This window comes from Tursiops truncatus, chromosome 2 (genome assembly GCF_011762595.2).
Source record: "Tursiops truncatus isolate mTurTru1 chromosome 2, mTurTru1.mat.Y, whole genome shotgun sequence".
Classification (NCBI taxonomy): domain Eukaryota; kingdom Metazoa; phylum Chordata; class Mammalia; order Artiodactyla; family Delphinidae; genus Tursiops; species Tursiops truncatus.
Window position 1 is genome coordinate 5,514,218 of NC_047035.1, and position 23,950 is coordinate 5,538,167.

The window sequence follows — 23,950 nt, forward strand, 5'->3', positions numbered from 1 at the left end:
TTTTATTTTCTTTTAAGCTTCTCCTTCATAGATCCTGGTGCTTCACTGGAGGCACTGGCTCCAGACTGGTTCATTTCACAGGCAGGGAAACTGAGACCCGGAAGATGAAAGGCGTGGGAACTAATTCCTTCCCAGCATGTTCTCTGAGCCCAGCACCAGTGTCTGAGCAGGGAGACTCCTCCCCTGGCCACACCCCCAGCTGCTGTGGGACTCTCCGCGGCCATTCCGTGGGGGGCGGAGGTCACAGCCTGCACCGAGGCCATGGCTTACTGGGATGTTCAGCCCAGACTGAGTCCTTCCAGAGAGAATAGACTTGGATCTTTCATAGAAAGATTAAAAGGGTTTCTAAGCCTCCAAACTTCCCTTTCCACAGCAAGAGAAAAGCCTAAAGAGCACAGAGAGGGTAGGGCAGGGCGAGGAGGGGCCACAGGTAAGGCAGGCGCTTGCTGCCCCTCCCTTGGGGGCAAAGCCACCTGGGGACATCTGAGACCCTTGGGCCATTTCCTTTGGTCCCCAGCAAGAGCCCCGGGAAACTATAAGCTTCTCTGAAGATTCCTGTACTTGTGCCTGCAGTGGGCTGAAGGCCCTAATCCCTGGACCCTTTGAATGTTACCATATGTGGAGAAAGGGTCTTTGCAGGTGTGATTAAATTAAGGATGTCAAGATGGGGAGATTATCCTGGATTATCCAGGTGGGCCTAAACACCACCACAAGCGTACTTATAAGAGGGAAGCAGACAGAGATTTGATGCACAGAGGAGAAGGCAGTGTGGCCTTGGAGCCAGAGATGGGAGTGATGTGGCCACGAGTCCAGGATGCCCAGAACCACCAGAAGCTGGGAGAGGCCGGGGACAGAGTCTCGTCCAGTGGGAGCCGAGCCCTGCTGACCCCACGGGGAATTAATACAGCACCTCAGCCGAACTGTGCAGGAGCAGAGGGGGAGGCAGGGAGGAGGGGAGAATAAAATGGGACCCTTAGGGTTGAAGCCACCTGACTCACTGGGGCTGGGGTGCAAAAGCTGGGCCTTCCTGTCTCAGACTCCATGGTGCAGTCTGTAAGTCTGTATCCCAGAGCTTCCGCACGCAGGGCCAGGCTACTGCGAGGTCCTGGGTGACCCGGCACAGAAGCAGAGGAGGCAGCAACCTTTGGTCATTAATCATTCAACAAACATTTACTGATCAGCGCAGACGAGGAAGGCGTGGTCCCTGCCCACACTGGAGTGCACGGACAGCGAACAAAAGAAAGCTAGACGTGTTTCTCTCCAAAGTCTCCCCATGGAGTGGACAGTTTTATTAAACCACTATTTATTTTATCTCTCCAAAGTCTCCCCATGGAGTGGACAGTTTTATTAAACCACTATTTATTTTATTAAACTATTATTTAAAAAAAAAAAAAGGCTAGATGTCACCTGAAACCCTACCCTTTTTCCCTCCCTCCTCTCCTAAAAGTCTCTCCTGATAAGCCAGGCGCATAGGATAGGAGCTCTGCTCTATGGACTAGAATCCCCCCCCCCACTTCTGCCCTTGACCGCGTGTGCTATTTCATTCACACTTAGCAGCCATCCTATAAGGTATCATCAGCCTTGTTTTGCACATGAGGAGACAAAGGCCCAGGGAGATTATATGACTTGCAAAGACCACACAGCACCAGGTGCGGAGTTGGCATGCCAGGGCCAGCCTGTCTGATTCCCTGTCCCTGCTTCCCACCTGTGTCCCGCGTGACTGTGGACAGAGTGGCAGGATGAGGAAGGAAACTGGGACTCCTGCAGGCTGCGGCATCCACCCCCACCCCCAGGGCCTGGAGCCCCCTTAGGATGTGACCCGCCCTTCCCAGGTTAGAGACTCAGCTGAGCATTCCAGGGCCATCAGGGTGGGCTCCAGAACAGGATATAATTGTTCCCTCCGGGGCAGCCTAATGAGCTCGCCGTCCAACAGTGGATTTGTTTTCCACCCGTGATGAGCTGACTGTGTTCCCTCACCTCCCGCCTGGCTCCTGGCTCAGGTTTCTGCTACACAATCGGCCTGACCATTGGCACCTCCGCCAGGTCCCAGGCTCTCACCCAACCTCATGGGAGGATGCTCCTGGCCTAGTTCCAGAGCTCTCTTTTGACAGACGCAAGGGTACAAATCCAGGAAGGGCAACATCACCCCCCTTGGGAGCAGCCATGGGGAGGAGGCCAAATAACTCATGATAAGAAAACCCACAGGTGCCCCTCCCCAGAAACCCAGATGACAGGCCGGGCTTATCTTCACTGCGCATGTGGTCTGGACACCTGCCTCATCTGCATTTCGCCCGGCTGCATAGACACAGCCCAGTCACTTGGACTGCCCAGCCGAGCAGAGCTTCAAAGCTGGGGAAGTCAGCCAGGGCTGGGCCACTGCCAGTCAGCACCTTCTCTGATGGTGTTTGTCCCTTTCTCTGGAACTTGCAGAAGGCTCGAGATTTCCAGCTTTCTCCATGTTCCTCCTTCACACCAGCCCTCAGAGGAGAGGCTCGGACCCCAGCCTGCAGCTTCGAGCAGCAAATGTTTGCTGACAGCCTCTCTGCACCAGGACCCTAGAATTATCTCACTGAATCCTCACCACAGCCTGTGAGGCAGGTGCTGCTGTCATTATCCCCATTTTACAGATGAGGAAACTGAGGCATAAGTTCTCAGAGCCGAGAGGTGATGGCCAACAAGCACATGAAAAGATGCTCAACACCGTTAGTCACTAGGGGAAAGCAAATCAAAGCCACAGTGAGACACCACTTCACACCCACTGGGATGGCTAGAATCAAAAAGATCATAACAAGTGCTGGTGAGGAGGCAGGGAAATCAAGACCCTCACACGCTGCTGGTGGGAATATAAAGTGGTGCAGCCTCGGTGGAAAACAGTCCGGCTGCTTTTCAAAAAGGTGAACGTGGATCCAGGAGTTCCACTTCTAGGTGTATAACAACCCTAGAGAGATGAAAACCTACGTTCACACAGAAACTCGTGCACTAGCATTCACGGTGGCATTACTCGTAAGAGCCAAAAAGTAGACACAAGCTAAATGTTCATCACTTGATGAATGGATAGATACAATGTGATCTAGATCCATACAATGGAATACTATTTGTCCACAAAGGAGCGAAGCACTGACACACACCCAAACACGAGTGAACCTAAAAATGCGGAGTGAAAGCAGCTGATCACAAAACGCCAGGTACTGTATGATTCCACTTCCATGGAATGTCCAGTACAGGCAAACCTATAGAACCAGAAAGTAGAGTGCTGGTTGCCGGGGGCTGGGGGTTGACTGCTAACGGGTTAGGGGTTTCTTTGCGGGGGGGGGGGGGTGTTAAAATTGTTCTAAAATTGATTTTGGTGATGGTTGCATAACTCACTTTCAATGGGTAAGTTGTATGGTATGTAAATTACATCTCAATAAGGCAGTTACCACAAAATTTAAAAAGTGATGGCCCAGGACTCTCCACAGAGCCTGCAGCCCTGAAGGTCACTGGCTATACCCTCCTGCTGCCCTGTGGCACTCAGAGGGGCCTGAGCACAGCTTCCCTGACCGGCTGACCCCACAGCTGATCCCACAGCTTCAGGGCAGGCTTGGGAGCCTGGGACCCCCGCATGCTCTGGGTTAAGGCCACCCCCCAGACCCCGCAGGACCAGGGAGCTCCCAGCTGTGGCCTGTCCTCCTGCCAGATGCACGGGTGTGGATGCGGATTGGGGTGGGGCTCCTCCCAGGAATTGGACGGTCTCACGACGGCGCAGCTGCCAGGCCTGGTGGTTCCAATTTATTTATAGCACCTTGCCTCCTGGGTTGGGGTCATGGCTGAGGTTCCTCCTCTCTCAACAAGCTTCAAGATGGAAAGAAAAGGGAAGGCATTCCATGGGGGCTGAGGGATGCAGCTTCTGCAGGGCCTCCCCGTGTCCCCCTCTGACAGCGCTGAGGGCTGGATTTCCTCCCGGTCACGCCCCCAGGTGTCAGGAAGGAGTACCTGCTGGGGGGGCTCCCAAGTTCCAGGCTGGAACTCAGTGGTAATTCATCACCCACAAGTGTCCAGGCCTGTGAGATGGGGACAGCGTCCCTCACAGAGCTGTGACGGCATGGGGTAGCAAACGCAGATGGGAGGGAGCTGCCCAGAGCAGGCCACACAGCCGATGCTCAGTGAACCGGAGCTCGTGGCCGCTGGTGCTTCTCTCTCTGGGAGGAACAGGGGGGGCCTGGGGTGGGGACTGCCCAATGGGTGGAGCCACAGCCCAGGCTCTGTTCCAGCCTCAGCCACACTTCTTGGGTACAGAGTTGCCAGGAGCACCCTCCAGCAGCAGTTCAGGGATGGACTGTAGCCCCGGGCTGCGTGGAGGGGCCCCACTGTCACGGGTGTGGCTGAGCCCCCACTGTGGTCCTGGGGCAGAGCCGGGTGACAGTCACCGAGCAAGCAGAGAACTGCTCCAGAGAGATGCTGGGCCTTTGGAGGCCCCTGCGGAGTCCTAAGATTCTGCTACAAGAAAGAGAACTGATTATCTCACATAACATTCCTGGGTCCAGATTCTGATGGAAACCTCTTCAGAAAGGGCAAAGGACTTGCTGGAGGTCACTGAGTACTTTCATGTCAGGACTGAGCTCAGGGCCAGGTGTCCAGGCTTCAACCCCGGTGCTCCCGGTGGCACACCCCTGCCTTCCAAAGGAATTCAGAGCGAATCTCATCTGCTGTCTTGGCTCTCATAAAAGCCCTCTCCCAAGCCTGCTCCCTGACCCACTGGCCTTCCTTGGGAAGGACTGAAGCTCTCCCGGCCCTCCTCCAAGGCTGCTTGGTGCAAAAGAGGAGACCCAGGTTGGGGCCAGCACACCTGCATCCTGGTCCCACCTCCCCCACTGTGTGCTCTGGGGTAAGTCACTCAGTGTCTCTAAACCTCAGTTTGCTCATCTGTAAAATGGAAAAACAGTGTTTACCACATAGGGTTACAGTATAAGGAGAGTCATGCTGAATCAGGTATGCGAAAGGACCTAGGAAAAGGGGAGAGAGCATTTATTTAGTGCCCTCATAACTTAAGTCTGTTAACCCTGTAGAGGAGGAAACTGATGTGGCTTGGTGAAGGCAAGTCTGCAGGAGGAGACCCAGCTCTCCCCTCACACTGCAGGGCCCAGCAGGATATGTGCACGGAGGACATGCTTACGACAAACACTCTGAATCAGGGTGTCCACTCAGACCGCCAGCTCATCCCTTCAGCAAGAAGTGGCAGGAGGGGTGTTTTCGGCAACTGCACCAGTGCTCTGATGTGTTTTTCCACCCGAAATAAATGAGGTGGGATTCCTAGAAATGTGTTTTAAGCTGGTAGAGAGTTCTTTAAACGGTTTGGCTTAGATGTTGAAATACGGGGCCCAGAACTGCAGGAAGGTTTGTGCCCCAACACGGAGCCCAGTATCCCCAAATTCCAGTTTTAAGTCTTGCAATTTGGGTGACATCATCGACTCTTGGGGCAGGGCTCGGAGACCACCTCCAGTCCCTGCAAACATTATTTTTAAACCAGGTCTGACCTCGTTACACAAAACAACGTGTGTCGTCCATTGCCACAGCCCTGTTAGGCTGTGCATTCTTATTGAAATTTGTTTAGTTATATACTATTAAAAGTCAGGTAGGAAAGCCTGTAACAAAACTGACGCTGCAGGATTTATTTGGTGACGTCGTACAATCGAGGAAACAGTGTCTGTACGAGAAGAAGGAGGTACAGACTCACAGTTTTTTTTTTTTTCCAATATATTTGCATAACCATTTCCTTCTAAACGCACGTCCTATTTTTTTCATCTGTTGATCTCAGTGATTAAACTGGCTCATGAACTGTTCATCCCAGCTCCCTCCTTTGTGCCTGAGCAAATGATAAATCGAGAGAGCTTTGGGGCCATAAGCAGCAAACTTTTCTCTTGCTTTTGTTTTCCTCGCTGGTGTTGTGACCACGTCTTTCAGAAATTAATTTTGGGGCTTTTCAACTCAGGTTCACATCTGTGGGAGAGAACACGTTTTGAAAAATCTTGCCCTTGGTTTTGGGATTTGCATATCAGAAGGACTCGTGATTCACATTTCAGAGGCTTGCTGACCACAGCACGTACAATACGCTCCAAACATTTCATCATTAAAATGGATTACTTTCCAAAGAGTCAATTGGGAGAAAAAGTTAAGGGGGCGGGGAAGACATTCCTAATCTGTTCCCTAACGGGGGCCTGTACCCTGCCCTCATGCCATTAGGTGTGGCTACAGGACTTGTTTTAGCCGATGAAATGCTGGTAGTGATGATATTGATCACTTCTGGGCAGAAGCATTTAATTGCCGGTGTGATGTCTCAGCCCCTCCTGTCACCTGCCTCGTGAGAAGGGGAGCTGGGTCCCTGTGGAGGCGTCACACCCACTGAGTCATCATGCAGGCGACCTGCCCTGGAGAGTTACTCAGACCTGCAACAGACTTTGCATGAGCGAGGAATACACTTTTGTTGCTTTAAGCCACTGAGATTTGTTTTTTTCACAGGATACTGAGCCTGTCCTGAGTAACAGGGCAAACCAAAAGGGGCTGTTTTGATCAATGCAAAAACTGGAAATCAATAAATATGGATGATAGCAGATAGCTTTGGCCCATCTCAGCCGCCAGTTTCTGTATGTTATTTTGCCTGCATAGTTTCAAGAAAAAAGCTGATAAACGGTTGCAGACACCCACAGCTTTGTGTCATTTAAAAAATATAATTTAAAATATTTAAAATGTATCCCGCTATCTCAAGAAAGGTCAGTTAGAATGGACCCAATACTTTAAAGGAACAGAAGTGGGGGGGGGGGGTGGAATTCCCTGGTGGTCCAGTGGTTAGGGCTCAGCACTTCCACTGCAGGGGTCACGGGTTCCATCCCTGGTTGGGAAACTAAGATCCAGCATGTTGTGTGGCACAGGCAAAAAAAAAAAAAACAAAAGCAAAACAAAAAACAGAAGAGGGTAACTTTGATTTCCTGGTTGAATTCCTAACAGCTTCTAAACTGTATTTCTTGTCCTAAGCGTAAAAGCCCCCGAGGGGGCTTCAGACACTGGAGCTGGGACTGGAGCCGCGTAGATTTCTTCATTTGCTGCTCAGAGGTTCACGGGTAGAGCCGGGGCCCCTGAGCCCTGCCTGATGTCTGAACACAGGACACATGTGCAGAGCTCTGTGCTCACCTGTAGGATTCTACCGGGGTGGATGCAAATTAAAAAACCCCCTCTGGGACCAGAAAGGGCAGGAGGCTTGTTCTGGGTCACACAGCAACGAACCCCCAACACATCGCCCAACGCCCAGTATCCTGTGAGCGGTACAGGGGTGTCCAGGTTGGCACCAGTCAAGCTGTTTCTGAGCAAGACGGGCAGATGGTGGGGTGGGGTGGGGGGGCGCCCTCCACGAGTGCAGGGCCCCTGGGGCTGCAGACTCCAGGGAAGGGTCCCTGGAGAAGGTAGGGCCCCACCAGCCTGGATGACGGGCCGGCTTTGAGCGGGAAGAGTGAAGGGCTGAAGCCCGCGCACAGGTGCCGAGAGGCCTGTGTCAGGGAATCAAGTCCGGGCTCATCACTCTCTAGCCGCTGACCCTGAGCCAATCTCTCTTTCTCTTGGGCCTCAGTTTCCCCCTCCATAACATGGGGATCCACGGGTAGGGAGTGTGGACTTGGAGTGAACTGTGACGCGTGGGAACCGAGAGTGGTGGAAACGGGGCGCTGTCTGGAGGGTCCCGAGCCGCCCCTGACCCCAGCCTCCTGCGCCAGGTCTGATGCTTCTCAGCTTAAGCCCTTCCTGCCGTCACTAGCACAGGTACCTGGACCACCTATGGCCACAGTCTGAAGGTTCATTCCTGAGGACCACCAGCTGCCACCCATACTTCTCCCGGCCCGCGGTTCACGGGAGTCTGAAGGCGACATCTCATCTAACCCCCATGACGCGCCCTAGGCCTTGGTGTCACGCGCACTTACAGCTGAGCCGGCCGAAGTTCAGAGGGCAAAGACCTGCCTGTGTCCAGGGGGGGCAGAGACCTGCCTGTGTCCGGTGGGGACAGGTGTGCCTGACCCAGGAAGCCATTCTCCATCGACTCCAACATGCTGTGCAGACCGACACCTGGGGCTTTGCCAGGTCACCCCACTGTACCCCGAGTCCCTGACGGATGAGCCCTCTGTCCTCTGGACCGTCCTGGTGGGGAGGCGGCATCGGGCCTCGGCCTGTCCTGCCCCAGCAGCTGCCCCATCCTCCCGTTCTCCCCCCACCCCCCAGTGGGCCTCACCCTCTCTGCTCAGGACCATTTCACCAGCCTCCTCCCGGGCCTCCTGGCCCCCAGAGTCTCTCTCCTGACCTTTCACCCCCCCACATGGAAGTGATCCAGGCACCTCCCCGACTTGAGGTTTCCCTGGCTCCCAGCCAAGAGGTGAAAATGGAACCCAGTTGCTGTCTGGGGTCGGGGACAGCCCTCACTGCCAGGAGGGGAGCCACATAGAGAAATGCTGAGGCCCAGGGGCCAAGCCTGCTTCTCCCAGGGGAAGACGCTTCCTCTCCAAGAGTGGGGCCTAAATAATTAATAATTATTAAATAAATAATAATTAAAGCGTTTTGCTTTTATCTCCTCACAGAGATGCTCGCCCCAGACCCAGGCCCAGAGGTCGGTCGGTAACCATAAAGGAGAGCAGAACCCAGCCCACACCTTGGAGGAGGTGGACGCTGTTCTGCAGACTGGCGGGGGGCCCACCATGAGGTCTGGGGGCAGGAGGCTGGGGTAGGCTGTCTCTGGCTCTGGGATGCCAGGAGTTGAGTGAGAAAGGGGTAGACCACCCCGATGTCAGCCACCAGCCCCCCTCTCCCCAGAAAAACCACTTCCAACTGTACAAACAATGTGACTGCAGTCCCCGGGGTCGGGGGGATGGAGTGGGCAGTGGTGTTGGTGGAAGAAGGTTTTACAGGAGGAGAAAGGAGGTCACTCTGCTGGCTGAGCCCTTACTCAGGTTAGGGGCGTCCATCCTCACCACAGCCTCGGGAAAGGGCAAGTGTCCACCTGTCACTGAGCCCCAGAGAGGTTAAGTGACTTGCCTAAGACCACAGAGCCAGGGAATGGCAGAGCAGGGATTCAAACCCCAGGCTCTGATGGACCTGCATTCAGGTGCTCTGCTGAGAATACAACGGCCTATTCCTCGGTGCTTGGAATCATAAACTTGCTTTGCTGGAAACTCTCCCAAACATGGGAGGAACTGACAGCACGGAGGTTGGATTCTCTTCCTGTGGAGTTCTGTCAAGAGGTCAAAGTCACCACAAGGTCAAAGGCAGGAAAAGACAGTCAGCAGACCCAGGGTATAAGGAGCCCCTCTACCCCGGCAGGTGCCAGCACTTACAGACACTGTGTAAGTCTCAGGGCCAGTGAGGGATGCGGCAAGGCCCCACTTTACAGATGAGGAAGCCGAGCCTCAGTGAGGAAGTGACCTGTCCAGCCCGCCACCTTGCTAAGGGGCAGAGCCAGGCCTGGAAGCCAGGCGACTGTAAGGGAAGCACCTTCACTGGACATGGTTACAGGCTGGCAGTTCTCGGTGCAGGCGAGTCCCTGCTATAAATATGATGCTGACTCCCGGTAACCTTAGCCTCCAGGCTCCCTTGCCCAGGCACAGGGCCATAAATCCCAGAGCGGACTACCTGCCACTGCGCTCCGCGCTGCGGAATTTTCCTGGCGCTCTAACAAGGTACCACCTTTTCTTTTTTTACAGGCTGCAAATTATTGGAAATAATTGGAGCCTGTAACATTGGAGAAATGTTGAGCTAGCGGTCTCCCAATGAGAAGGGCCATTGCTCACAGGAGAGCCAGAAATACCTGCAAGATGGCTAGCTTCCCCACCCCCCAGGTAAGCAGGGTGGGACTTCCTGGAAGGGGCATCTGATCTGGGTTCTGCACAAACAGGGTCCAGGAAGCTGGGTTCAAAGCTGGGTGAACTTGCACAAGTCTGTCTGCCTCTCTGAGTTTCAGTTTCCTTAGTTATACAGTGGAGTTCATGCCACCCCCCTCCTGGGATTAAACAGAGTGTCCACAATGGCCAGTACACAGCAGACAGTTTGGTCCCTTCATTTTCCTTTCTGGGTCGCAGCTCATTTACTGGTTGAATAATAAAAACAACAGCTATGACTGCTAACAACAAGCCTGGCATTATGTTCAGTGTGTTACATGCTTTCTGTCACTTAATCCTCCCTGGAACTTGAAGAGCTAACGTCTATTATTGTCCCCATTTAACGGATGAGGAAACTGAGGCACAGCACCCTTGAGTAATCTGCCCAAGGTCACACAGGTCGTGGCCAGAGAGCTGAGAAATTTCCCCCTGTCTACACAGACGCAGAGACTGGATACTGAGAATAGGTGGAAATATTTCACAGCAGCCTCCTGGGCCCAATCACTGCTGCACAGTAGGAATCCAAGAAAGACTTGAATTTCAGACAACAGACTCTAGGAGCGCTCCCCCCTCACCATAAACAAACATATGTCTCTGCACACAGTCTCTGTCTTTACTCCTGCCAACCAGGTGTGATCCCAAGCCCAGGACATCAGAGACCAAAGACCATCACACGGTATTTTGTAGGCAGGAAGCCAGGCACTGACCTCACCCAGAGAAGCCCACCCAGGCAGGATGGGCAGAGCAAGGATGCTGCCCACCAGCTGACCTTCTCCCAGACCCGACAGTGAAGGCTGTCTCCTCCCAGCCTCCAGGCCACACACACACACACACACACACACACACACACACACACACACACACTCGGTACCCACTCCATCGCCCCAAAGGGCTAATATTGTCCTGGGCTTCCTGAAATACCCATCCCCACAGCAGGGTGGTTTTACAAGCTGCTAAAAGCAGCGCTGTGTCCCTGGTGGAGGCAGAGAGCTATTCCGGGTTTGCGTCAGGTGTGGGCAGAGCCAGCCAGAAAGGGCTGTCTGCACTTCCCCCACCATGCTGGCTCAGCGGACAATTCCTGGCAGCCAGCGCCACTGGCGCCCAGCAGAAGAGGGAGAGGTCAGGCCAGTTTTGTCGGTGTCCCCCTCCCCAACACACATACACACACCCTCTGTTCCACATCTGACTCAGCCAGGCCCAGGCGCTGGAACTGTCCATCCGACACCAGGCAGAGTGGGCACACACCGCTGTTGCCCACAGGGCACCCTGAGGCCCTCCGGGACAGCCTGACCTGCCCGAGATTCCCCACAGCAACGTTTGACGGAGAAGGAATCCATGACCTACAGGCACGCAGCGGCTTAGGCGGCCAGACTTGGCTGGAGGGGGCCGGGCAGGGATGCACAGGCCCATGGGCTTCTGTGCGCCGGCCCGGGACCCCCACTTGCTGTTTCCACGAAGACACTGCTAAGCGCTCACTACACACCTGCAGACGCTTTCATGCGTCATCACGTTCAATGTTGACGACCCCCTGTGGGTTACGTACTGTTACCACTATCTCCCTTCTCACCTGGGGACGCTGAGGCTCAGAGCAGTCAAGCCACTTGCCCAAGGTCACCCAACTTGGAAGTGAAGGGACTGGAACTTGAACCTGGGCAGCCTGACTCCAGAGTCCCCAGTATATTCCCAGCCCCTGCCCCACCCGAGGCAGGTTCAGGATGACGTCCACATCAGAGCTTGTCTTCAACTGGACGGAGCCAGGGGCCGCCAGCCAGGGACATGGGCAGCCAGTCCCCACCATAGCCCCTCGCCCCGGGCAGAGCAGAGGACATGTGGGCAGACTCCAGTGTCAGACCACCCCTCCGCCTGCCTGTGTCCCTGGCCATTTCCAACCTAGAGGATTTGGGGGCCCACGAGGGGGTCTGCTTTGTGCTGTCAGACCAGAAGCTCAGAACTTCCTGGAGGTCTCAGACCGCGGGGCAGTCTGATGGATGCTGTGGACTCCTCCTTCCCCCTGATGACAGGGAAATGTCCACGCACACTCGTTTGCACGTGATTCCAGAGGCCGGCACCCTGAGCCCGCCCAGGGTCCAGCCGCAGCCAGGGCCCCTGCTGCACCGTGGGTCGCTCCGGACGCCCCGCTGAAAGCCGGGAGGGTCTGCAGCAGAAACAGCTTCCTGCTCTAGCCCCGTTGGGAAGCCGGGCAAGAGGAGGGGGGTGGGTGGGCGTGTGAGGCACAGTGAGCTTTGAAAGTCTCTCACCCCCCTCCAGGAGCCAGCCCCCCAGACATCAGGCCCAGAGGAAGGGGGTCCAGCCCCACAGCTGCCTGCAGCCTGCGGGGGGCCCAGCGCCCTCGCTGACCAGTGGCCTTGGCGCTGCAACCAGAGCAGCAGTGGGTAAATATAGCGCTGCCACTCACCGGCCGAGGGGCCCTCGCCGTCCGACATGGTGCAGGAGATGGGCGGGCAGCCCGCCACGGCCCGCTGGGACGCTCAGGGCCCTCGGTGGCTGTCACCCACCTGGTGGGGCTCGCGGCTGCCGGCCCTGCTCGGCCTCCAGTCCCCAGACAGTGTCCTGCCCCGGCAGCCCTGGCTACCCCCGCCCCCCATGCTGGGTCAGGCAGATAAGAACGCGCTCCAGGGCCAGGAGCCGGCGGGATTGGTGGATAAATCTGGGCACTGCCCTCCCCTGCCTGGGCCTCTCCGGCAGCCTCAGAATGTTGCCCAAGAAACCACTGCACCCCGAGGTGCTTGGTCAGGCTGCGAGACCCCCGCCCCAGCCTGGGACCCCAGAATGCCTGCAAGTTCTGTCCCTGGGACTGGTCCCACCTACGCAGTGAGGGGAACTTAGGGGCGTTAGAGAAGGAGGACAAGGAGTGATACCACCCTGGAGCACATGTGCCTGGTGCCGGGGTTGTGCTGAGAGCTACCACCCTTGTCCTTGCTCTCAGATCCCTGGGGCGGCCTCCCCTATGTTCTCCATGTCACAGAAGGGCTTAAGTGACCTACCCAAAGCCAGTTAGGGGTGTGACCGGAGCTGGGCTCTGGAGCCGGGCTGTCTGTCTCCAAGGCGACTGTAAGGTGTGCCCCTCGCCTTTGTTTGGCAGATGGGAGCCATCCACACTCAGGGGCACCTCCGCCTCCTGGGTTCTAACTGCTCCATGTGTGCTGGGGGGGCGGGGAATGGAGATGGACCCCCCCCAAGGGCAGCCATGTGACCCTGTGTCTGGCACAGAGGGGGTGGTCAGGAAATATCAGTTGAGAGAACACACCTCAGCAAGCACTTAGTATGCACTTGCTGTGTGCTTGCCTAAGAGCCAACCCAGTCCCGCTCCTGAGTCCCCACAGGGACCCAGGCCAGAGACCAGGGCAGTGAGGCAAGTGGAGGGCTCTGGGCTGAGTTCCCAGGGCTCAGTGCCAGTCCCAGGGCTCGAGCCCGCCCAGGCTCGAGGTCTACCTTGTTCTGCACGCAGAGCACAGAGGGAGTACGGTGACTTAAAGAGAAGGCTGGTATCAACCCCAATCAGAGAAATACTGGAGGGCTTCCTGGAAGAGTTGGCATTTGAATTACATCTTTGAGGAATGAGAAAGTTTTTTCAGGGGAAGAAAGGACATTCCAGGAAGAGAGACCAGCAGGTGCAAAGGTGAAAAGTGGGAAAGCTCAACTGGAGAGTGACAAGGGACCCTGGCAGGGGCTGGAGATAGTAGTGACCCCAAGGAGAGAAGAAGGTTGATGCTTGTGAAAGGGGAGGCATACAGGGCTGGGGAAACCAGGGCAGGATTCCTGGAACAGGGGGCAGATGCTGGTGGTGAAGGGTCCACGAGCCTCAGAAAAATGAGAGGGGGGTGGAATGGTATTCCAAGGCATCTAGCAGCTCTTCCATTGGCAATGAGACCTTTCCTAGCCTGGAGACCTGGGGAGTAGAGGCAGGAGGGGCTCCTTTCCAGAGACGGGGTCGGGGGAGGGCTGTAGAGCCACACCAGCTGTCAGAGAGAACAGCAAAGGAATTCAATCCATGTGAGATGGTTCTAGGCCTCTTGGCCTTTGCCTGTGGGTTCCCTTGGTTAGGAATTCCCCGTCCTCCTCCCCAGTCTCCTTCTCTGGGAAGCCTTTTCTGACTGCCCCTAAAGGCAGGTCAGAGGACCCTGCACTCTGCTCTGCAAATTCTGACCTCACTGTGGTCAGTGGCTGGTCCTGGCTGTGTCTACCTCTTGGTTGGCTCTTGCTGTTATGAACAGTAATGAGCTCACTGTCACTGGAGGTATGTAAGCAGGGCTGGACAGCTACTGGGTGAGGACACAGTGGAGAGTTCAAGCATCAGGTGGAATTAGATTAAATGGCTTTGGAGTCCCTTTAGAGTGACTTGTCCTGGTTTCCCTGGACATTTCCCTGTTCTAGCCCTGAAAGTCCTCATGCATCCTGGGAACCCTGAGTCTCAGGCAAACAAGGACTGCTGGTCATCCTGGGTCTCTCCTAACTGAGATTTTTATTTTAAGTGAGAAAAAGACAAAGAAGGACTGGATCTGTCTCTGGAGCCCTAAACCCCCAGCCACTGCAACCCAGAAATCCTCCCCCTCCTTCTGCACCAGCTAGATGTGATCCCAGGACTGGGATTCTAGGCGTGAGTGGAAACCTAGCTGCCCTGTGCCTTGGGAGGGCACGCAGGAAAGAAAGGAGGCAGGTCAGCAAGGAGAGAAGCAGCTCTTCTGGGCGCCCCCTACCTGCAGAGTGGGGAGGAGTCTCTCCCACTGGGTCTGGAGGACTAACGAGATAACGCTGCAGCTGGAGCACCACAGGTGGCAGCTGTATCTCTACTGAGGGGCTGGAACCAGGTGGGACCCACGTGCCCAGGCCTCCACCTTACGTTTCCCCTGGAGCTGCAGCGGGAGGGCATGAGAGGGTTCAGACCTGTCTCGCTGTGTGTCCTTGGGCATGTCATGGCCCCTCTCTGTGCCTCCATCTCCACAAGGGTGGAGCATTTATGAGAACCTCGTGCACCCAGGCCTGGGCCAGGCTTGGGGGCAGGGAGAACCCCACAGAGCCCTTGCCATAAGGCACACATGGCCCCGCGGGGCCTCGCAGGCTGGGCTGATGGCCCCATCATGTGTGTGTCATCTCCGGCAGCATGTGCTTGGGGCTCCCTGGGCTGGGCCCCCAGAGGAGCACACTGTGGAACCCACCTCAGGGTGCCCCCCGAGACCACAGAGGCCAGGCCAGGTACCACGGGTGTGCCCAGTGCTGGACGAGCAGCGTGGCTGCAGAAAGAGCCCCACCAAGGCACCTGGACTTGCAGGCAGAGGACTCCACCGTGGCCACTTCCAGGTGGGGCTGCAGGACCAGGGCTGGGGGAGCGTGATATCAGATGAGCCTGGGTCCAGGGCCAACTCCGCCTGCCCTCCCTGGGGACTGGGACGAGCCACCCCTGCCTTGGTTTCTCAACTGGATACGTGAGAGGTGACGCCTGTGGGGCCCTCAGACAGGACCAGCACCGGGGCGTAGACCCCCTATGGGCACACTCCACCTCCCCACCCGGCAGCCGTCTGTCTGCCCCTGAGTCCCACCCGGCTGGAGCCGGCTCCCTGTGTGCAGGCCACTTCCTCTTCCTGTCCCTGGCCCCAAGTCCCTTCCTGTTTTCTTTAGTGTGGGAACATGTATTGAGGAAAAAACAACTCGATTCTTCTGCCCCTGAGCCCACTGCGTGTGTGTTCATGAGCGTGTGTGTGTGTGTGTGCACCTGCGTGCATGGGAGCGTGTACACGAGTGTAGGGGAATGTGTGTGTGTGTGTGAGCATGTATGTGCGTGTGGACTTGGGGGGCGGGTACCTGTGCACCTGCGCCCTCTGGCCCCTCCCAGGCTATCCTGCAGCCCTGACTGCCCAGCCGAGGGCACCTGTCGTGTCCCTGTCACGGGCACCGAGACCTGGCATGGTCTTAGCTCACAAGCGTGTGATGTCATTTCAGCCACCCGGTGGGCATCCGTGATGGGCAGTGGCTGCCGGGGCCTGGGGGGAACGTGGGCGCAGCCTCCTGGGGGGCTCTCGGGCACATGGGGGGTGGCGGAGGAAGGGCAGGGCAGGGCGCAGGGCGAGCGGAGGCGGTCAGGGAGGAGCAGGCTGACACCTGGACGGGCAGCCGGACACCTGGACACCCAGGGTCAGGTTCAAGGTGGAGGAGAAGCTCCGGGGAAGAGCTCGGGGTGCCGCGGGGATGGATGCGGAGGGAGACAGGGTGAGGGGGCGGGCGGGCTGCTCCTGTGAGCTTTGCAGCTGGCCAGAGTCGGGGTGCTTGGAAGGGAACAGGGGGTAGGAGGTGCACATTTCCTGGGTTTGCTCTGAGCTGGGGACCCTCCCGGGCCCTCCCCAACATCGTGCGGTCTCAGGGGAAGCCATGTCCCGCTTCACAGGGGAGGACGACCACGAGCCTCGCAGTGACCACTCGTCTGGGGACCGTGCGCTTAGCGACCTCCCACACCCCACTCGCTCCCCCTCAGCCCCTGAGTTCCCACTGCTCAGCCAACCAGCACCGATGCTGGGAGCAAAGTGACCCAGGAGGGAGGGAGGGTCAGGCTGGCCTGATCAGAGGTGGGAGGGCATGGGAGCCTGGCGGGGTCAAGGTGGACGCCCTGCTTCCTGCGGGCACCTGCTCTCCCCACATTCACACAGACCCCAGCTGGGTCTCAGGGGTTCCGGCACCTCCTCCCTGCTGGACACCCCATCTTCCTGGGCTCTCCGCCCCATAAATAGAGGCAGAAACGTTTCAAACAAGGAGCCTCACCTGGGGCCTTGGTGACCATGACTTGAAGAAGGACAGAGGATGTCCCCGTTGGATGGACCTGCGTCCCCTGGGTGTGTGGCCTTGGGCGGACCACCTGACCTGTCGGGGTTAGGATGGGGTGTGCGATGCACAGCCAGGGCCGAACACCAGGTGTATCCACCTCCTTAGCTTAAAACAGACACCTCCTTTAACAGCTCAGGTCACGGCAGACACACACCCAGACGCACGCAGCCTGAGACACGCAGACACGGACGCTGAGACCCGTATGCACAGCCTCACATGCGAGACACAGAGATACACAGAGACAGGGAGACCCCAGACACAGAGATATATGGAGAGACACAAATGGACACACACTTGTGGGGCTCACACACGCACCCATGGGCTCACACATACATAGGGCTTACACACACACACACACACACTCCAGTGCAGCTCTGGGAGCTGGTTTCCCACACCCGGGGCACCCCCACCCAGCCCGGGCACCCTAAGCTGATGGCTGCCTGGTGGCCTCCAGGCTCCCGGCCAAGAAAGAAGCCTGAGAGGCCCGTCAACTGCATTGGGTATCCCTGGGGTGTGAGGGTGTGGGCAGCTCCTGGGTTCCTTGGGGCAACCCCTCACCTCTGGGCGCAGGCCAAGGAGCCGCCGTCATTTGGTGTGTGCGAGGGGTGGGTGGCCCAGGGGACGCAGAGCTGCTGGGGAGACTCTGGGCCTCCTCCTCAGGCTCCTGGGCTCACAGCAGGGGCGAGGCCCCCCAGAGACAGTGAGGCCCCACCTCTCGGGGCCCTGTCTGTAGAAAGGGGCCCGGGGTCACAGTACAGCTGGGCCCGGGGCTGGCCAACACCACCATCACGGATTCCTCCTCAGCCAGGATGCCAGGGCCGCCCGAAGGGCCCTGCCCCCAGGCTGGGGATGCAGGGGCTCTGCCACGGCTGCATCACCCCCTCTGCCCCCCAAAAGCTGAACCAGCGGAGCTGGGCCCAAGGACCGGGAGTAGGGAGGGGAGACAAGCCCTCTGCCGCTGCCCGCCTGGCATTGGCCCTGGGACCCTCCACACCCCACCTGGGAGGCCGGGCTCCTGCATGAAAGGCTCCAGGACTCCCCACCTCCCACCCGGCCGCACCGCCTTGAGGTCCATGAAGCCTCCTGCAGGGCAGGCCTGGGGCCTGGGCATGGCCAGCTGGAGGCTGCCTGTGGGACCGCCGAGAGTGGGAGGCTCCGGGCCTCCTCTGGCCCCATCCTCTGCTGTGACCCTCAGGCCCCCCGCCCTGGGCGTGACCACTCGGCCTGGCTGGCTGGGGCTAGCCCACCAGCAGAGGCTGCCTAAGGTGGGCAACACCAGGAGGGTGCCCATGGTTTCCTCCAGTGGGAAGAAAGTGTGGGAGAGCCATGTTCTGGGAGGAATGAGTGTTTTTAAAGCCCTAGACCATCTGTCCCCATCCCAACCCTGATTCAGAGAAATGTCCCTCCTCTGCAAGTCCCCTGTCGCCCGCCAGAAATACCCCAGTGTCTGCCCCCTCCCCCGGTTGGGGTTATTTTTGGATGTCCAGGCAGAGATGCCCAAGGCTGTCTGGAGGAGCCCAGGGTGAAGTCTGGGCAGACGTGCATTTAGGGGTTCGAGACCCCCCTTTGGGCCACATACTTCTCAGGAAGCCACCAGAAGATGCGGGATTCTCGCCTCAGAGGGGAGGAAGCGTCCACGCAGAGGGGGTGCGACGCAGAACGAACCCCTGGCTTGAGCCCCCTCTCGCCCCTCCCCTGAGGTCACCTCCAGGTGGCCATCCCCTCTCGTGATCACCCAGGGAACCCCACACACACTGTGCTTGTGGGGTCTGCCTGGCTGGACCTACTAGGGTAGCGGACACCATACCTACTCGGCCAAGACAACCAGGAGGGCCTGAGCCCCATCCAGAACCTTCCCAGCAGGGCAACTAGTTGTGGCCCTCTGCCCACCCATGCTGGCTGCCACTGAGGCCCAGCAGGGCCGCCAGGCAACCCCAGAGCCAGCCTCCAGTCCCAGCACCCAGAGCACAGAGGAAGAAAACATCCCATCTGACCACGGCTGGGCCAAGCTTCTCATCTCCACACCAGCAGACGAGGCTCCTGAGGCCACTCCCCACCCCAGCCTCCCCACCCCAGCCTGAGGGTCCCCCATCACCAGCCTCCAGACCCCTGGGTCCGAGGGCACCGGAGGTGACTTCCGGGGAGGTGTTAGAGCAGCTCAAACCTGAGGGATCGGGGGACTTGGGTGAGTGTGCAGGCTGGAAGCTTCCTGCCCGGAGTGAGATTGTAGCCCCACCTCACCTTGTCCAGGTTTACAGAGGAGGGGGCGGGCTGGGAAAGGGCCATCAATGCCCGAGGTCCTGAGGGAGGGAACGGCAGGGCAGAGGGGACCAGAGAGACCTAGTGAGGCAGCAGGAAACAGCCTGACGCCATACTCATCTTTGGGCATTTCTCCACCGCGGGACTTTTCTTGCCAAAACTGCCCCTTCCAGGTGAGTCCAGACCTCCCGGCTCGTCCCACTGCGGGTCTGCCGGCATCCCACCACCGCACGCGGGCCCACCGCCCGGAGAGGTGGGGGGGGGGGGGAAGCACCGAGTGATCACTACCCCCCCACCCGCGTGGCAGTGCCCCTGCCGCCCCACCAGCTGCCTGACCCTCGCCATGCCTCAATGCCCCATCTGTGAAATAGGGACCGTGATGCCCGCCTCCCTACTCCCATCCCAGTGGTCATTGGATGCCCCAGACCACCCGCGCCTCTCGCCCTGACCCCTCCTCCAGGAAGCTGGGCTTGCGTCGCCTCGAGTCCCTCCCCCTCCGGACCTCCGGACCCTGCGAGGGTTGGGGAGGCACCGCCCACCCTGCCTGCGGCGGACCCGCAGTTCTGAGAGCTGCGCCGGGGCGCCACCGTGTGGCTCTTCTGGGAACTGCACTGCCCGGCCTCCTCCTCTGGACGTAACAGCAATAAAGGTGCCACCGCGAGTTACAGTTTACAGCTGCTGAGTGTGCAGCACTGACGCTGAAAGGCTCTGTGCTAAGCACCGTCCACGTAGAACGTTCTTAATTCTCCCACAAACCTTCGGATGCGGGGCCTGTTATTTGTCCTCCCTTACAAATGGGGAACCTGGGGGCAAAGCCCCGTAACCAGTGACAGATGGGGTAGGATTTGACCCCAGGAGGTCTGGCTGCAGGACCTTGGTTTTAATCCCATCCATCTTGCCCGGGCCCCAGGGGGTTGGTACCGGCCGTGTGCACACTGAGGTCTCCTGGGGGGATGGGGCTTAAAAGGAAAGGTTTCCAGCCCAGCTGACCTGATCCAGCTGGCCCAGACACACCCTTCTCAGAGCCACAGGAGGTTCTGGCCTCCCCATCCCACCCCCAAGGCAGGGAGATGGGAACAGAGAGGGTGGAGTGTAGCTTGATAAGGGCCCAGCCGAGCGCTCAGGTCAGTCCGGGGTTGCGGGAGTGGGAGGACCCTCACTCGGCAAGGAACCTGCAGCTACAGAGGCGTCCCAGAGGCCAGACGCCCAGCCCAGAGGCTCAGATGCGACTGCTCTCGTGGGACCCCATGTCCAGCCTGGGCTGGGAACGCAGCCCCACCCTAGGGCAGAACACCCACCTGTGCTGAGCATGCCACTTCCTCCCCTGAGCCTCAGTTTCCCCATCTGCTAACTGGGAAGACCCCTCGGAGCTGTCGTTCAAGACTGCAGCAGGGGCTGAGGAGCTGACGTACAGCAGGGGCCAGTCCGGATCTGTGCCCTCTCAGGTATGGTGGGGGGACCTGTCCGGCGCACGTACCCCGGGCAGTGGGCCAGCTGTTCCTGCATGATGACGAACTCCCAAGTGCTGAAGGAGAAACAGGCCCTTTCCCTTGGACAGGCCCAGAGGACATGGTGGGTCCAGTACTTCCTGCCCCTTGGCCACCCCTCAGCCTCGAGGAGGAAGGGACGGCTTCCTCACCCACCCACTGCCGCGAGGGTTACGGTCTCAGCCCCTGGGCCCGAGCAGCCTCCTCTGCCCAGGTCAGGAGGGGCAGCCCTGTGCCAGCAGGTGCACAGGTGCAGTGGGTGTGAGGCCAGGCGTCCACACTCAGCTCCACCAAGCTGCCCTCAAGAGAGATCCTGGGGGCTCCATCCTATGTGAGGCCCTCTGGAGTGTCAGTGACCTTGTTGGGAGCAGACTAGACCACACAGGCCCCAGGGCCCCCAACCCTCTCAAATCAAGCTCTCAAAACTGCCCACAGTCGCAGCCTCACCCCCCAGGAGCATGGCCTTGCACATAACATGGGGCCCTCCTGGGAACCTGGGCCGTCTTCTCCCGACGTGGCATTGTCTGGGCATCTCCAGGGGCAACTTCCAGAGCTGCCTCAGCCCTTAGGGAGATCAGTCTCAACAAGGCACCCATTTTACAGATGAGAAAATGGAGGCCAGAGCGCCCCGGCCTGGTCTGGCAGTTCATTCATGCAGTCAACACATTTATTTATTGAGCATCGACTCTGTGCCAGGTCCTGGGTGGGCACAGGGGGCTCAGAGGTGAATCACACGCAGACTCTGCCCTTGAGGCACTCACAGCCTGGCAGGACAGTCAGTCACATCGAAGGACACTCATGATACAGTGTGGTCAGTGTGGTGCTAGAGGTAGCACAGGTGGCCAAGGGAGCACAGAGGAGGAGCCCCTGGCCCAGCCGGGGGGTGGCAAGGGGGGCTTCCTGGAGGAGGTGACACCTGAAGAGGGCTTTAGGGAGTGAGCAAGAGTTAGGGTGTCTGGCAGAGGGCGTGGCCTGTGCAAAGAGGTGGGGGGAGACAACAGCACAGCTGGGCGATGGCAGGCTCTGGTCCAGGAAGGGCAGCGGAGTTAGCAGGGGACGGAGAGCTCTCAGGGCTGTGAAGCAGGTGGCGGTGCGCAGAGGGCCCGCTGGGAGCCAGTGTGGAGGGCGCTCCCGGGGAAGAGGGCAGGGGAACAGCGTGGGCGCGGCCCTGGCGGAGGAGTCCGGTCCTGCACGGGTCCCCTCAGCAGGGCGGGGGCGGGGGCGCGGGCTGCCAGCCCCGAGGCTGCAGGGTGCAGAGCACGGGGTCCAGCGGCTTGAGCGTGGCCTGCTCCAGCAGCCGGAATCGCTGCCCGGGCACCAGCCGGAACTCCAGCCTCTGCAGCAGCTTGGCCATGACCACCTTCACCTCCATCTGTGCGCGCGGGGGCGGGGTGGGGGGGTCAGTGGTGTGAATGAGGGAATGAACAGCAAATGCCACAGCTGCCTGGGTCCCCAGCCCCCAGCCCCCAGCCCAGGGGCTCTGAAATGCTTCCTGGACAAGACGTCACCCCGCAGTCACTTCTGGGCAGAAACCCCAGCGCTGGCCCCCTACCTGAGCAAACTGCTGCCCGATGCAGGAGCGGGGTCCCAGGGAGAATGGGAAGTAGGTGAACTTCGGCCTGCGTGCGGGGAGAGAGGCGTCAGGAGGCAGCCCCGCGACAGTCGTGACAAAGCCAAGATGACCGGCTTTGGGCCAGGGCTGGTTTTCGAACATGCTAAAGACATCAACAGCTTACTCGGCTAAGCTCTGGGTCAGCATTGTCTCATTTTATCCTCCTTTGAGCCTTCCGGAAGGAGCTGTTATTATTCCCATTTCAGAGATGGAGGAACTGAGGCTCAGAGAGGCAAAGCAACACCCCCAAGGTCCTACGTCACTTACTCCACTTATTCAGCCGGTCGCATGCCCAGCTCTGGGCAGTCTGGGTCTGGACTCAGGCATCTGTCCCCTGAGCCTGGCTCTCCTCCCCACCACTGCTTCAGTACTTGAAACCATTCACCCCCGCAGCCACCTCTAGAGGGAGCCGTTGGTATTCCCATTTCTCAGATAGGAGCATCAAGGTGTGGGGGGGCAGGGATGCCGTCACTTGCCCAGGTCACAGGCCTTCCCAGTATAAGGAACTGGTTATGAGCACAGACTTTAAAACCAGTCTGAGCTGGGCTCAAACCTTGGTTCTTCCCCTTCCTGGCTGTTCGTCTTTGTGCAAGTTACCTAGCCTCTCTGAGCCGTGATTTCCTCCTTGTAAATGTGGGTAGAGTGGGGTTCACAACTCTCTCGCAGTGATCTGGAAGGCTATGTGGGCTCAGTGAGCACAGGCAGCTCAGACCAGAGGCCGCTGGGACCAACCTCCCACCAGGTCTCCACTTGCGGACAGCTTGAAGAGAGACTTACTTGGGTGCTTTGGGGCTGAAGCGATCTGGGTTGAAAGTCAGCGGGTCCTCAAAGTATGTGTCCATCCGCCCCATGACATAGGTGCTGAACTGCCGGGTAGAGGATCTGCTTGTCTCTGGCTCCGAGGATGGGTCCCCTCGAACCTCCCCAACCTGCTGCAGTCACCCAGTGGGGAGACTCGGAGCAGAGTACCCCCTCCCGCGCTCCCCACCCCTGCTCTACTCCACCGGCCCATCTCCCCACCCACACATCTCCCCACCCATCTCTCCACCTGGCCATCTCTCCACCTGCCCATCTGGACCAGTGCAGAATTCCACTGGCCCCTGAAAAGTCTCTAAGAGGAAGAAAGGGGGCAGCCCAACGTGCTGCCAGCCAGCTGGGCACGCTACATCATCCCATGCTTGACCTCACCCTACAGGGGGAGCTACAATTATCCCCATTTTACAGATGAGGAACCTGAGGCTCAGAGGTTCATGACTTGCCTGAAGTCACCTGGCAAGTCAGCGGCCAAAATGAGATGCAAACTCAGGTCTGCTGCGAGGCCATCTTTCTCTAGATTCCCGAGAGCTGTTACTATTCAAAGTTTCTCTTCAGCACAAGGCTTGCTTCAGCGGGGTGGGGGTGGGGGAGCCGCAGAGCCCCCACTAGCCTTTCACCTGCACACCTGGTGCCTCCTGATTGAAGTTGGTGCTCCCTGCCCCGGCCCCCAGGGGCCATTCATGCCCCATAACTTGGGCCCTGGGTGCTGACCTTTGCACAAAGTGTCTCCCCAAGCCCGTGCTGCCCCTGGTTCTCTGTGTGAGAGTCTAGGGCATCCAGGGCTGGAGGGGGGGCCTGGAGCTGAGTGGGAGCCTAAGACCAGGAGGGGTCTAAGGTCAGCAAAGGGCACCTACTATGTGCCAGGGGTTTTTGCCAGACACGTGATGTACATTATCCTGTATTATCCTGTTGACTCAGGTACCATTATCCCATCTTACAAGGATGGTACTGAGGCCTGGAGGTTCAGGGTCTTCCCTGAGATGACCCAGCCAGCAGGGAGCAGGGCCGGGATTAGAGCCTGGGTCCGCCCACTCAAGGTCCACGGAGCTGCACACGTG

At 58.3% G+C, this 23,950-nt stretch overlaps 2 protein-coding genes across 2 annotated transcripts in view; both read right to left on the reverse strand.

The window, feature by feature from the left end:
• EML1 (EMAP like 1) overlaps positions 1-12,411 on the reverse strand; it is a 197,951-nt gene extending 185,540 nt beyond the window's left edge. Inside the window, exon 1 of the mRNA XM_073800056.1 lies at positions 12,301-12,411. Coding sequence (XP_073656157.1) covers positions 12,301-12,328 — 28 coding nt within the window. The 5' untranslated portion in view covers positions 12,329-12,411. The remainder of the gene's footprint in view (positions 1-12,300) is intronic.
• An 8,713-nt stretch (positions 12,412-21,124) lies between these two features.
• CYP46A1 (cytochrome P450 family 46 subfamily A member 1) overlaps positions 21,125-23,950 on the reverse strand; it is a 36,143-nt gene continuing 33,317 nt past the window's right edge. The window contains exons 13-15 of the mRNA XM_033850624.2: positions 22,854-22,942; positions 22,017-22,083; positions 21,125-21,836 (exon numbers count right to left, since the gene is read on the reverse strand). Of these exons, the coding sequence (XP_033706515.1) occupies positions 21,666-21,836; positions 22,017-22,083; positions 22,854-22,942 (327 nt within the window). The 3' untranslated portion in view covers positions 21,125-21,665. The remainder of the gene's footprint in view (positions 21,837-22,016; positions 22,084-22,853; positions 22,943-23,950) is intronic.